Source organism: Haliaeetus albicilla, chromosome 13 (genome assembly GCF_947461875.1).
Source record: "Haliaeetus albicilla chromosome 13, bHalAlb1.1, whole genome shotgun sequence".
In the NCBI taxonomy this organism is placed as follows: domain Eukaryota; kingdom Metazoa; phylum Chordata; class Aves; order Accipitriformes; family Accipitridae; genus Haliaeetus; species Haliaeetus albicilla.
In genome coordinates this window covers 18618019-18632864 of record NC_091495.1, presented here as the reverse complement: position 1 = coordinate 18632864, position 14846 = coordinate 18618019, and the positions used below count along the sequence as shown (strand labels likewise).

The following is a 14846-nucleotide window of genomic DNA, read 5'->3' as shown; positions in this document are numbered from 1 at the left end:
CCTCCTGAAGAAAAGCTCTACTAGTCTGTTAAGAACCAAAATGTGAAAGAGTTTGTATTGCATATATTATGCCTGCTCTATGAATAGTCATGGAATTTGTTTCCAAGACTTTGTGACACCTTTAACAGTCATTAAATTTACTGCAAGAGAGTTTCAGGACAGGTAGCAAAGCCTGTGTAGCTACTAAATATTTGTGGGTACCTTGACCAAAGACTAGGGCAATCGGTATGGTTCTGAGAGTGCAAATAATGTAGTTGCATTTGTGTAGCTGCTGGAGAGAGGCAGGGCTAATTAGCTTAAGCACTGTCTCATGCTAGTATATCAGGAGCTCAAGTTTCCAGCTGGTGTCTCAGCATGGTTTGTGCTTTGCTCCATGGAGGTTGCATCCTGTCCAGAGCTGGACTGGGACTCTCCAGGCTGGCAGTTCCACAGTGTAAGCAATATCTTGCAGCAATAAGATAAGCCGTAGGAATTTAAGGCCAGATCAGGAAGGCTGGTTAGATGCCCAGCTTCTGTGTAAGTAACAAATTCCCCCACTAGATTTTGAAGGGAGTTATGCAACTAAACATTTCTGTGCATCTGGGTATTAATGGTTTTCTCCAAACAAAACACACTTAAGCCAACTCTGAGATGGGAGGAATTCATCCCAGTTGCTTGCCAGTTGGCAGCCATCCTAGCTGAAGCCCTTTCAGATCAGATTATTCACTTGTGCAACTGCTGCTGATCTTGGTCCTTCTATGTTTGCCTGTCCTTTTGAGGCATCACTTTCTGTGTACTGATTTCTGTTGATCCTAAGATTCCCTGAAATGAGGAGTGGGAGAGCAAGAAGATGATGTGCTTTCAGAGCATGCATCTAAAATGCTTCTGTCCTCTCTCTACAGTAATATGTCAGCCCAAGCACGTGAATTGGTGGAGCTAATGAGAAGCAGCTCGGTAAGTGGAGCTTCGGGCCACCCCTCAATGCTCCCGTGGTCTCTGGGAGATGACTTTAATTGATGGGATGCTTGAGTAGTGAAGAGTGCTTTACTGATGGAAGAAAAGTCAGCGTCCTTGTCTCTGGTGTGCTTTCCAAGATGAATGTGCCTGGGATTAGCCTTTAGGAGACGATAATTTACCTGTACAAATCCATGCAGGTAAGATACAAACACACAAGGCAGAGACTAATGTAGGATGCAGTGCGGCTAGGGGTTGTAAGGATGGTAGTGAGAAAAAGGAGAGATCAGAAGGCTCTGGGGAGATCAGAGGACTGCTTACTTGAGCAGCAGCATTCAAAGTGGAGGTCATAAAAGCTGAGAGTAAAATCGCTGGAGCAGGCACCTGGTGACCAATATGAATCACACTATTCACCCTTGGGTCTGGGAAATGGTATTACTGGGAAGGGGGAAAACTGAAGTCTTCCCAGGAGATTAGGCCCTCTGAAACCCTGGTTCTGAGCAGGCAAGTGATTAATTAGTGGCCAGAAACCTCAGGGTTAGGTGAATCCCTGTCATGCCACAAGCTTTTAGGGAATTAAGTAGGGGATCTAGTGTTGTGGACCAGCCTGTTGTGCCAGCTCCACAAAGGGCACGAAACAGGCAACTCACTTTTAATTCAGTGGCTGCTGCTGAAGTTTAGGGTGGGGGGAGGAAATGTGGGAGAAAACTAAGGCTGCCCTGCTCTAAGTGTTGGCTGAATTGGAGTGGATGACTGTCTGGGTGTGAGCTGTTGGTTCAGGGAGAGCACCCTGTAAAGGAATAGGAGTGCCTGGTGCTCCTTGGCTCAGGCTGAATGGGAGAGGAAGGTAATGAATAAACAGGATTTGTCAAAGCATGTGTCTCTCTGTGCCAGCACTCTTGATGGATGCTGCATGCTAACCCCACTGTCAGTTACTCTGCATTACCAATTGTCTGGCAGAGTGAAAGGAGCTGGCATGGCTCTTCAATAAAATGGTACATGGCTCTGGAGCTTTGTTTTATTCACTGCTTTTTATGCAACTTTAAAAAGAGGAGGGGGGGAAGTCCCTGCTGTACTTTGGCTCTTCATGAAAGGCTTTCCAAGCAAAGTGCTGGTTAAGAAGGAGAATTCAGATCTGTGGGTGATTCCCAGGCCCTTCCTCTATTTGTGGGAACCTTTTGCAGCTGTTTGTTATGTAAATGCACCACACTAAAAATAGTTGCCTTTGATTCCTTTATTTGTACTGAATGTTACAAAATGTTTTGATGAGATCCAGCTCTCAGCAGTGTCTATTGTTAGCTTGCCGTGACGTGGATGCTGTAGCTGCCCTTATATGAGCTCAGTGAAGTTGCCAGCCTCCTGGACTCCTCTATTTCAATCCAGCTGCCTGTTCCCTGGGGTGCCCTTTGCCTCTCCTGGCCATGGGGTAATACTTGCACAGCTGGCAGGGATGCCCAGCAGCTCCCGTTCCACAGCTCCATGAGTCACTTTCAGTATCCACTCCCACACTGCTTCGTCCCCATGCTGCCTGCAGTGTTCAGCCATGGCTGGCAAATCTCTCCTGTCTATCCCTGTCCTGACGCTAACATTCATTTAGGCATGCTTGCTGCCACAAACACATGTCCATGCTTGGCTACCCTGACAGGTCTTGTCTGCTGAAGGGAATTTCCTTACAAAAGCCAAGGTGAATTGCAGCTACACTAGCAAACAGTTCACATTTTCCCCCTGGACAGATGCTTTTCTTTTGCCAACTTAACTCAGCATGCCTCCTTTCTCTGCTCTGCCATGCTGTCTGTACCCTGTTTAGCCCCATTTGTGAATGTTACCTCTGCATGCCTAAGCAATGGATGCTGCAATCTGTTTATTTTTGTGCTACTAGAAAATTAACTTCAAGGAAGACTGGAAGCTGATCACTGTCCTTGTTGGAGGCAACGACCTATGCCAGTACTGCTTGGACGAGGTTTGTATCTCTCAATTAGGCATGCTCATCCAAGCACTTGGGAGGTGACCAGCCCTGGAAATATAACCTTTCTCAGTGAGCAAAGTTCCACTTTGTTTAAAAAGCACTTAGAAGTCCTGTTCCTTTCATCTGTATTGTATCAGAAACAAGCATATAGCTTTACTTAAGAACAAGCAACCTGCCCCATACTGAACAAAACACCAAGGATAAACTGAAGAGCTCTCCCAGCTTAACTGGACAAAGCAATCGAGACAGCATGGTGTCTTAGACATGTTGTTATGGGGACACAAGTGAAGTTTTATTCTGGAAAGTGTCTCAATGCAATAATTGCTGAGGATGCCTGATTCTTGCTTCAGAATTACACCAAAAGAAATTATAGTGAAAAAGATGTCTTTCATCTAGCTGTCAGTGGCCATCCCCTCTGAAAAGGTTCCTGTGGCACAAACGGGGGGTTTGGACCCCAGCTCATTGAAATGACCAGGGACTGTTCTCTCAGTTTTGCTCTTTTTCCTTTAGAGGCTGCTGCCCATAGCCGTTGCCCCCACAGCTACACCTCTAACTACAGTCACAAAGTCATTTTGCCTATGGGTTTTGTGGGGCCTGACTGCCTCCTTATCAATTTCCCCAGATTGGCAGTTTAACAAAAAGGTATCGCTCTGTTCATAAGGCAAACTAGTCTGATCTGGGTCCCATAAAAGAAAACATGAAATCCAAAAACGTGATTTACGTAGTCATTCAGCAGGCAAAGACTCTGCCAAGAACTATTATATACCTTGGGATTTTCTACAGAGATTAAGGGAATATATTAGTGACAAGGAAACACAAGCACTATATAACCTGTGTACATGTGACAATAAACCTCTTGATCTGAAAATATATCTGCCAATGAAGGCAAAAAGGAGCATTGAGTCGGTATATCTTCTCAAGGACCACCTTGCAACTAGAGAGTCTGTGGACTCCTTTGTTCAGGCAAAACAATTAAACATCTTGGTTCCTGAAATAAGACTGATCCAATTTATTTATTTATTTATTCTAATTACACAGGAAACCTATTCAGTGCAAAAGTATGTAAAGCACCTTCAGGACACTCTGGATATTTTGTATGAGGAGGTAAGTTTTTAAGATACCCGAGCAAGCTATTTTCCTGGCAAGCACACCAATGTTTTTCTCACCTCTGATTGATAGACTGTCAGTGATTCTGTTTTGTACAAGGTCATCCTCCAAATAGGTGGAGTCAGACTGCTCCTCAGCACTGCATGTCAACAACTGTATTAGATAATACCGTGAGAAAGCCGGCTGCAGTTTCAGGAAAACTGTGTGTTTCACAGCATTTTTGCTGCAGACCAAACATAGCACAACCCTACTGCCAGTTTTGATGGCTAAACCAACTGTACAAAGTTTCATTTACCCTAGAGAAAATGGAAATTGCCCCAGGGAGTGAAGCAGCTTTTCAGCTAGTTTGTATTAGCTGCCGGGAATTTTTTAGCTGACATCCACTGTACGTCTCCCCCTCCCTTTATACATCAGCCTTGCATGTGCCATTGGTTGCAGTTGGTGTAGTTTGCAATGACTCCCTGACCTACGGATGGCACTTCTTTCTCACTTTGTAGTGGTATCATGTTCTGTGATTTGGTATGTCTGGTTATTATAATCCCTGCAGCTCCCAAGAGTCTTTGTCAACATGGTGGAGATATTAGACATTTCTGGACTGCGTCACATCGCAGCAAGCTCTTCGGGGTGCGCTTTGACAGCAAAGTAAGTGAGCAAAGCAGGTCTTTGCCTTTAAAGTGCTATTTTTTTTGGATCAGTCTAAATTGCTTCTACAGTAGGACATCCACACCGAGCTTTCCAAGCTAGTTTTGTTGCAGCCTTTACCTGACACACTAGTTCCCATCAACTTTCTATTACTTCTTCCAGTACTTCAGCTCGAAGGCATGCGTCTGTAGATAGCAGAGTCATCACTTTTCTTCTCAGCTCTAAGGCAGCATGTCACAGCACAAGTCACCATCTAATTGCCGTACAACTGAACTTCAAAGCCTTTTTCACTTAGCCATTCACTGCTCAGCAGCACAGGCTGACATCCCTGATGCCTCTCCTTGTATTCAGTGCTGCATTACTCATGGTGCAGGCTGGGCTGCATACAGCAGAGTGCACAACCAGGAACTGCTTTTCATGCCTAATGGAGGAGACCAAAATCCTAACTCAAAGAAGATTGAGGGACTTGTTTAAGAAAGCAGCAGTGCCTTTACAGGAGTCAGCATGGACATGAAAAGCCTCTTTAGTCTAGCAGAGAAAGGTATAACAAAGGCCAGTGGCTGGAAGCTGATGTCTAATGAATTCAAATGAAGTTAGGCACAGATTTTTAATAAAAGAAGTGATTAACTACTGGAACACACTAGAAGGGAAAATAATGAATTGACTGTCTTCTTGATGTCTTCATATTCATTCCAAGCACATTCTTAGAGGATGCATTTCAGTGAAGCACAAGTTATTATCTCCTGATATGGGAATAACAGAACAAAACACAGTGGTCTAAGGAGTAGGACTACATGAAAAATTTATCTTTTCTACCTTTAAACCCCCAGATTTCTGAAAATCTGCTGTAAACCTATATGTAGGGTTTGGGTTTTTTTATTCTAACACATGTGATTTCCTGCTAATGTGTGACATACTGAACACTTTTGTGTTTGACTCAAGAGTTGTGGATCCTGCAGCTATTACCAGCTGTGACAGGTGTTCACTTTGAAAACTAAGTCAGTAGGGATTTTTTTCTGAAGTATCTGTCCATTTCTAAGCCAATGAGGTGGATCTCCTTCAGTATGTGAGCTTTGAGCTTCTTGAAGCAAACACACGTTGTTGAATAATTGCATAGGCTATTCCAGGTTGGCTTTTAATTCTACTATTTCTTTCATTGAAGGAATGTTTGCCCATGTTTCTTAAACCCCAAGGAAAATTCTTCTGAACTACAAGAAATTAAGAGAGTTAACAGAGATTTTCAGGTAATACCTTGATTCTGTAACTGGTCATCCTCACTTGTGTCTTTTTGAATTGCTTCCCTCACTGCCTTTCCTCTCATGCATATCCTCAGCAGGACAGAGAGGGATGACTGGGAAACAGCTTGGCTAAGTCTAACTAAAACCCTACCCAGCTAACCAGTTAGCAGTAGTACAAATCTTTCTATACTTCTTTATGATTTGACCTTGGTTCTGAGCTGGAGGCATATTAAGACTAGTTCGGTTTCCTGTTGCTGTTTCAACAGCTGAAGAGGAGTTCCTGATGATGGCTGTTCAGTTGATACGTGCTTGTCCATTATGAATCCAATGAATAGCTCACATGAGTTAACATGTCACTGCAGGAGTGACAAATTATGTTGCATTAGCTGTTTTGTGGTAACAATTAGCAGAGAAAATGAACTAACCCAACCTGATATTCCTTTCTTTTGCCATGGACTGAGAGTGTACACACAGATAGCTTACCATGGGTCAGCTTGCTATCTGAGAGTAACTTTTCATAGCCTCAGGCATAAGATTCACTCAAATTTAACAAAGGCTATAAATAGCTATTGGAGCAGAAGCTTTTTGCATCATTCCATCCTTTGAATACAGGAATCACTGTATCTGTTCACATTATGTTCTCCAGTCCTCCTATTCTGGCTCTGGCAGTGGATGTTGTTTGATGAATCTGACAATGCTCAAAAAATCCATCTTGGAAAATACTTGTATAAACCCACCCAGGGGGACGTTTTCCTTAACTAAGGAAGTGAGGTTAGGAATGTTTTGAGATATGACCAGAAGCATTAGAATTTATACCCATAAGCTGGCAAGTAACTAGATGTTTTTATTATCTGTATGAATGACTATTGCCATAGATTTCAAAAGTGGCAGGTGACTTTTCAAAGCTTAAGTTTTATTTTACTTCAAGCATACCTTTCTGAAAAATCAAGCACACTTCAGTCTCAAGTTGGCCTTCTGAACTCATTTGTCACTTCTAAAAAAACTTGGCCTTATTCCTTTTTTTAATTCTCTGTAAATTTGAATCACGTTGTGATTGTGCAGCACTGACTTCTATAAGTAAGGTACAAAGTACTTTCTTTTTTTTTTTTTTTTTTTTAAGATTAAACAACTTTACATTTTGAATTATCCTAGCTTCTGTGCATTTTCCTCATGAAAATCTCTTCATGAACCAAATTATTTTCTTAGCTGTTCTCTGGACTGCGTTATACTATTCAGCTGGATTTATACTAACAATTTATGGGTTCTTACATTGAAAGAATTGTAATATGCATGTTTTTGATAGCTGACAAATGTTAGAAGAACCTTGTAAGTAATTTTTCTGTTTCCAACCATGCAACTCTATGCAGGCTGAAGCCTTACAGCTGATCAACAGCGGTCGTTATGAAGAGCGTGAGGACTTTGCCGTTGTCATGCAGCCGTTTTTTCGAAACACTTTGTTGCCCCTGGATAGCGTAAGTCCTGTTGTTCTTTCCCATTATGCAAGGACCAGTACCTTGATTTCTCTAAGGCAGCAAGATCCATGCCACCAGGACTGTGTTTTCTTCTCTTTGCACAGTCAAGCAGCGCAGGGTGGAACCTGCAATGAGTGACAGAGGAGAAGAAAGGAAAGACTGTGTTGCCTGTGAATCAAAATGGCTTCAGGAATCGTTTGTAGTGTGCGCACATTAAAACTAAGCACCCTCTGGCTTCTTTTAAACTGCATGTTGGTTCCCCTTTTGCTTCCCCTGTTGGTGGCTCGGTTGGCATTCACCACAATTTTCTTCTGATCTAGGTTACAGAGTATGTCCAGGTTTCCTTCCCATGGAGACCAGCACTTGTATGCCTAGCTCATCCCAGCCTGGAAACAGGAAGCAGCCTTTGAAGCCAAACATTGATTCTCCTTCTTTTCTCCAGCTTTAGCATTATGTATGGTGTATATTTAGGGATACAAATATTCAGCATGAATCCTGGTCAAAACCACACAGTTTTGCATAATACTGATTCTTTTGCCATATCATCCCCATTTTGTTCTGGCAGCTTTCAAGTCCAAAGAATGGTTACCATATTGATATTGATGAGGCAAATTTTCCCTAGGAAAGACATTTACCACAGCTGGATAAGCCTGCAATTTTTACTGCTGTCTGAAATTCAGCAAAATTTCAACACCTGAAAGGTTGTAAATCTGAGTCTGAGTTGTGGAATTTTAACAAGTGAGAATATGCAACCGATTTTCTATCAGTTCTGTGCAAGGTGGAGTGTGGGTCAATGGCAGAGTCCACATAAGAGCTGGGACTGTTGGTTTAATGACAAATTTAAGTTTGCTATGAAAATTGCTGTGTGAACTTGAGCAGGCTACGTTACACAGAAGGTCTCAAGATGCAGTAATCAGCCCACAGTTAGGAGTACCTAAGTTTATTTGCAGCGTCAAAATATATGCATATTGCCTTTAGGAAGTTTACCAAAATTGTGAAGTGGGTATGCCAAGTACAGTGCCCTATTAGATATAATATGTCAGATCTCAAAGGTTGAAATGTGCTGAGAAATAAATTTTTGCTTTTATTGCAGAATGGCAAGCCAGATCTGAGTTTCTTTGCTGCAGACTGCTTTCATTTCAGTGTAAGAGGCTATGCCGAGATGGCCATGGCTCTCTGGAATAACATGGTAAGAGGTTATGACCTAGATCCTTATGTGTTTATGGTAGAAGTCCCTACAAAAGACCATGAGAAAGATGTCTGAAACAAAACAGTAAGCAAGAAATAAAATTGATACCCTAACAAGAGGGGGTCTGCTCAACACTGAGACCCTTCTCAGCCTGCATTTCTCAGGAATACAATCCAAAGCAACCATGTTGCATAAAAGAGAGTAAGACTTTTGCTCATTCAAAGTGAGAAATCCTGAGAGTCTTAATGTAATGAAAAATTCCTTTCTTATTTGGTAAATAACTTGCATTAAAGCAGAAAATCAGCCTAGTTAAACATTCAGTCCTGTAGGTTTCCCTAAAATGTATGTTGAATGAGCTTCCCTTCTTCAGTAAATTCTGTTAGATTTGTTAGGAAAACATACATGTGATGATGAATTTTTGCTGCCATTAATAGTGTGGACATGTTGTACCACCCACTCTAGTATCTGAAGCAATTCTAGCAGAGTCACTGAAACTAATGGGGGACTGAAATCACACCTATGATGCCTCTGCTTGCAGGCATATTCCTTCTGTCATTTTGGAGGAAATTATAGTTTTTGAACAGTGCTGGAAGAGTGTGTAAGAGGCACACGCTGGACTTGTTAGCTCCAAGGTCACACTTGCTTTCAGAACCATAATGTTTCCCATGGTGGAAGGAAGACTATGGCATTTTCATGCCACAGCAAAATTTCTTCCTCTTGTCTCATAAACACCAGTACCCAAACATATGGTGGTAGCAGAAATCCTGTATCCTGGTTTGTACAAGAAATAAGCATAAATGGAGGGGAATCTCTTTTTTGTTTAAGTAAAGGCTTGAGCAAGATAAGAAACGTCCAGGATACTTCAGAATGAACTTGAGCACAAGGAGTGGGAAATGCATGGCAGAAATCTGTGCAGTTGCCCAGTATAGCATATGAGCTGTAAGTCCAGGTTTATAGAAAGCAGTAGACATATAGTGCATGCCCATGCTCTGAATAATTGATTTGTGCATGCACAGCAAATCTGTCTATTTTCCATCTTCCCTTTCTGGGACTCCAAATGACAGCAGTCTGGTAGGCTTCATCGTGCAATAGCTTGAAGAGGGCTCATGGTGTCCCAGAAATACCAGGCAAATGCAGAAAACATTCAAATTAAGCATGGCTGCAGGTTTCAAGAAGAAAAAGAGTTGGTAACTGGACATATGGTAGCCTTAAATTGGCTTTCTGTTGCCACATGGTGTTCCTATTGGCCATTACTCATTCCTGATTCCCTATCAGTCCTTTTTCTATGCAACCAGAGTTTTATTCCGTCCAGACTGTCACTCATTTCCTATGCATGTAAGGATATTGACACAAAGCTTTCTACTGGGGTGGTAGGGATCAGGTTCTTACTGATGTGAAGTGCAACTATTCCCTTCTGTAGAGATCTGTCAGTCTATGCCAAATGAAGATTCTACTGTTTACTATTTAAATTTAGTTCTTGTAACACATCCCTGCTTTTCACTTGCAGTCCATGTACGGCGAGGCTGTGCAAGCTTACTGTAAGGCTGTATTGTTTCCCTGTTCCCTGAAAAGCTCAGCAGGCTGTAGGCTTATGGCCAAATGACATGGATTCTTGTCAGTACATGTAAAGGGCCAGATTGTGCCTGGCCAGTGCGTGGGTATGCAGGGACAGGGATGGCTGAAGGAGCCTCTTCCTCACCATGATGTTCTTTGCCCTTTTTGCTTCACACAAACCAAGTATGCTCCTGCTTTTTGAAGTCAGAGGATTCTGTAGTCTTAAGGGGCCCCCACTGATCCCAAATCCACCTCATTGGTTCCCTGGCCCAGGAGAAGAGCACTTGGACAGTGTGTTTAGCTCGTGTTCTGCCTCCATGTTTGCCACATGCTTTAGAGGAGCTGTGTGTTTCTTCCTGAAGTTGCCCTGTATGCTCACGGACATGGGTATACTGTCATCTTCAAAGCTCAGAAGCTAATGCCCCTGAGGAACAGATCACATAGAGATGAAGCAAGCATGGCTGGCTACAGAACTTTGCACCTTATTGTCCTTTGTCTGGGCTCTGCGCCAAACTCCTTACCAAGTGCCCTGACACAGGGAGTATTACAATTCTCTACAAACACACAGTCGTACTGCAGACAGAATGCTACAGGATATAAGCCACACATCTTACAGATAATCACATCAGAATTTGAGCTGTTCCCTTTAAGATGCAACAAAACTACCAAATTCAGTCTTCACAACATTAGCTGGCGGGCAGGCCAAGTGGTTAGGACTCTTATATGAGTCTAGCAGGACCCCACAACAAACAGCAAAACTTGGCATTCTGTTTTGCTTCTCATCTTCTCTCCACTTGTTAGCTTTCTTCCCTTCTCTGGTCACATTTTGCTGCAGTCATCTCTCTCTTTTCATTTTTCAGTCTCTACTTCCTTTTTTTTTTTTTCTTTAACTGAACTAGAGAGAGAAAGTATTCCCAGTGATTCCATATGGAAATCTTATGAATAGAATTTGTTTTCTCCCTGTTGTGTTTGACTTGTGGTTTTGTTTCTCTCCAACATGCAGCTGACACTTTAATCACTTGAGGACAGTAAATACACATGTGGACAATAGCAGAAGCTCCAGCACTCCTCTGCGCTCTATTCCCAGAAGTGCTGAATGGCAACTCTGCAGTTGTCTCTGGGCCAATCCTGAAGTCATTACTTCAGGCTTGTCCATACACAGTTGTAAACACTTGAGCAAACCTCTACTCTCTAGCTTAACTATGGTAACCAATGGTATGTGCGCTCCTAACCAACCACAAATACTATGCCATTAGCCTGGACATATTTTGAGTTTGAAATGGACTCAGGGTGAGCCTGTGGTCAGCTATTGTAACTTAGCTGACAACTGATAGTATAAAAAGTTCTATTTAACTCACTTCTTGCAATCTTGCGAACTCAGCCTCAGCTAAAACGCACAGGGAATTTCTTGTCTGAGTGAAGACTGCAAAGGTTGGCACCGTCTTATCCTGTCTCTGTAACTCTACATCATTTCGAAGTCAATTCCATCACCGTGACACCTAAGCATCTTTCTTTCAGTACTGTGCTAAGTAGCATAACTAACATCTGTCATTCTTTCTTTTTTTTTCTTTGTGGTTTATACTGTCATTTGAGATGTGTGCGTGGGAGAACTGGGTATATAGTGAACCACTTTGTTTTAGCAGAATATTTAAAGTATGTGGTATTCAGAGTTACTTTCTCCTCCACTCAGTGCAAAAGGAGGAAAGGCTTCTCCTCTTCCTTGCTTCCTGAAGGAGTTTTTCTGGAGGCAGTGCATCAGATTCTCAATTTCTTCAGTTCATGAGTGTTAAAATGTTTGGAAACTTTTCTGTGATGCACCTTCCACCACATTTCTTCATTGCTGCAAGCACCAAAAGAGTGGATAAAAAGTTGTAACCACCTGTCCTGGTTTCAGCTGGGATAGAGTTAATTGTCTTCCTAGTAGCTGGTACAGTGCTATGTTTTGAATTCAGTATGTGAAGAATGTTGATAACACTGATGTTTTCAGTTGTTGCTAAGTAGTGTTTAGACTAATGTCAAGGATTTTTCAGCTTCTCATGCCCAGCCAGCGAGAAAGCTGGAGGGACACAAGAAGTTGGCACAGGACACAGCCAGGGCACCTGACCCAAGCTGGCCAATGCAGTATTCCATACCATGTGATGTCACATATAGTATATAAACTGGGGGGAGTGGGGGTGGGGGGATCGCCGCTCGGGGACTAACTGGGTGTCGATCGGCGGGTGGTGACCAATTGCACTGTGCATCATTTGTATATTCCAATCCTTTTATTATTGCTGTTGTCATTTTATTAGTGTTATCATTATCATTATTAGTTTCTTCTTTTCTGCTCTATTAAACTGTTCTTATCTCAACCCACAAGTTTTACTTCTTTTCCTGATTTTCTCCCCCATCCCACTGGGTGGGGAGGGAGTGAGTGAGCAGCTGCGTGGTGCTTTGTTGCTGGTTGGGGTTAAACCACAACACCCCCCAAGTCAGGAGAGTCTGAGGAGGAAAAAAATCATCATTATGTTTACTATTGCTTTTCTCTTCTTCAGTTGGAGCCAGCTGGTGAAAAGCAGACTTACAACAACTTTACCCATGACAGATCAAAACTTAAGTGTCCAAACTCAGTAAGTAAAGGCCAAGATGTCCATACTCTCCTTTAACCAGTTATATTTTCCTCCTTTATTCTTATTGGTAAAATTCTTTAAAAGAGGTCTTTGTGAAGACTTTGAATAGCTAAAATATACTCCTGTTTTGTTACACACAGGAAAATCTACTTAAAATTTAATGCAAAAAAAATTATCCTCACTGCAGTGGAAAGCCTCTCATTTAAGCCATTTTTAATGGGTCTACATATTTCCATTTGGTTGTCTGCATCAAACAAATTTGGAAATGATGCCATTGCTCTCTGAGATGCCTCCTTTTTTTGTTCTAGGAACTTTCAGGCAATAGGGCGGGAAAGAGTTTAAGCTAAGGTAGACAGAAGGCAGAAAAAGCTGATACTCTTTCTAAAGATTGACAGCTCTTCTCTGGGAAGGGGTGATGGCATATTGTCTGAATGCTGCCTGTTGAGTGGTCTGTGGTCAGTAAAACCTTTGCTCTCCCTTTGTAGGAGAAACCCTTTCTTTCCACACTGAGAAACAGTGGATTCAGAAATTCAGATCTCAACTTGGAGAAAACCAAACCTTCAGTCCCCTACTGGGCTGTCATTGTGGCTGCAGTAGCTGGAGTCCTGGCCGGTTCTTTACTCATCTGGCTTGTGTCAGGAAGAAGAGTCAAGAGGCACCAACATGAGGCTGACACAGAAAAGAACATTAAAATGACATCTCTGTAAAGCAAAGTGGAACAAACATCTGTCTCTGCTGAGGCTGCTCCCTGGTATGACACAGAGACCAGCGGAATAAAAAGCTTTTGGATATAAATGAAGCTTCTTGGTTAAGTCAGGGATTTTGGGGCCCAATAATCTTGATCAGAAAGTTAGCTTCTGCAGATCAGACAAGTGGAGGATGAAGTTCAAAGTGATAAAGCTTTTTCATTCTGGGATGCAATTCTCCATTTCATGAATATTACTCAGGATGTCAATTGCTTGCATGAAGTGAGAAAACTCATTCATGCATCTTGGCACCTTGATTGTGCATCTGCCCTTTTTTCTTATAAAACTCTATATAAAATGTTAGATACAAGTCCGTGATTGTGACCTGGTATTCCCCAATAGCAAGGTAAGTGAGATAAAAAAGAAAAGCTGCAATTCCACATGTTAGATTCAGCGAGACCATTTCTACACAGGGAAGTACAATGTCATGGAAACATCTTTAAGCCAGCTTCTGAGTAACCTGGACCATCCATGTGGCATCCCTGGTGCGGTGCTGGGCAGCACAGCTAGAATAACTGCACCTTCTCCACTGCCTTGAACTCCAGGCTCTATCTGTCTGGGACTGGGTGTGGGCCTGGGCCATGCACATCACTCCCCCTCCACGGCTAAAGAGCCAAGGGCAGCCCTGTATCCTCCTGCCCACCGCTGTACAGCAGCTTGTTCCAGAATGACTCTTCCTGTGAAGGAGGATCTCTTCACTAGCATGCAGTAGGGGGTCTAAACAAAAATGAGGTACCTGATTGGCAACCTAGCCTGGCTGAATGGTTCTCATAGGACCTGTGGCATGTTCAGGTCTCCCATACTGGAGTCTCCATGGCTGTTCTCCAAGGAAGAATTTCCAAAGTTTTTTCAAAATTCTGATCAGGACTTCAGAGGAGGTCGTTCCTGGAAATTAGACTTTCCTTGTTTTATACTTGCAGGTCAATGCATATGATCTACTAGTACAGAATATACTTCACAGGTTCCCTGTGATCTTGTTTTCCAATATCTTTGTTATTTCCTATATATGTCACATACTTCAATTTTTTATTTTACTGAAGTCAAAATATGGTTTGCACTGGTGTGATTTTTTTTTGTGAGGTGTACTACGTTTCCACTCCAGAAATGCAAATGAGCAGAAAATTAAAATGTTTCAGGAAAGAAAGTGTTGTGGTGTTCCTAAATCTACTCATTAGGCACACAGAAGATCGTCAGACTCCTCCTTTTTCCATTTCACTCCTGTTGTTGTCCTTACTAAGATGATAAGAGGTGGGTAAAATACAAGTTGTATAGTCAGGTTTCAGGGACTGTAGCTGCACTTGCCTCTCTTTTGATCTGTACTCAAAGGTTGGGCTATTACTAGTAGGACTTTTATTTGCCTAAATCTTATCCACAGATGTGTGTCTGGGAG

At 42.4% G+C, this 14846-nt stretch overlaps 1 protein-coding gene across 1 annotated transcript in view; it reads left to right on the top strand.

Annotated features, from left to right (window-relative positions):
• Positions 1 to 14600, top strand: part of PLB1 (phospholipase B1) — a 90874-nt gene extending 76274 nt beyond the window's left edge. Inside the window, exons 51-59 of the mRNA XM_069800333.1 lie at positions 882 to 933; positions 2813 to 2893; positions 3938 to 4003; positions 4554 to 4648; positions 5811 to 5892; positions 7254 to 7358; positions 8452 to 8547; positions 12636 to 12710; positions 13196 to 14600. Coding sequence (XP_069656434.1) covers positions 882 to 933; positions 2813 to 2893; positions 3938 to 4003; positions 4554 to 4648; positions 5811 to 5892; positions 7254 to 7358; positions 8452 to 8547; positions 12636 to 12710; positions 13196 to 13417 — 874 coding nt within the window. The 3' untranslated portion in view covers positions 13418 to 14600. The remainder of the gene's footprint in view (positions 1 to 881; positions 934 to 2812; positions 2894 to 3937; positions 4004 to 4553; positions 4649 to 5810; positions 5893 to 7253; positions 7359 to 8451; positions 8548 to 12635; positions 12711 to 13195) is intronic.
• The last annotated feature ends 246 nt before the right edge of the window (positions 14601 to 14846 follow it).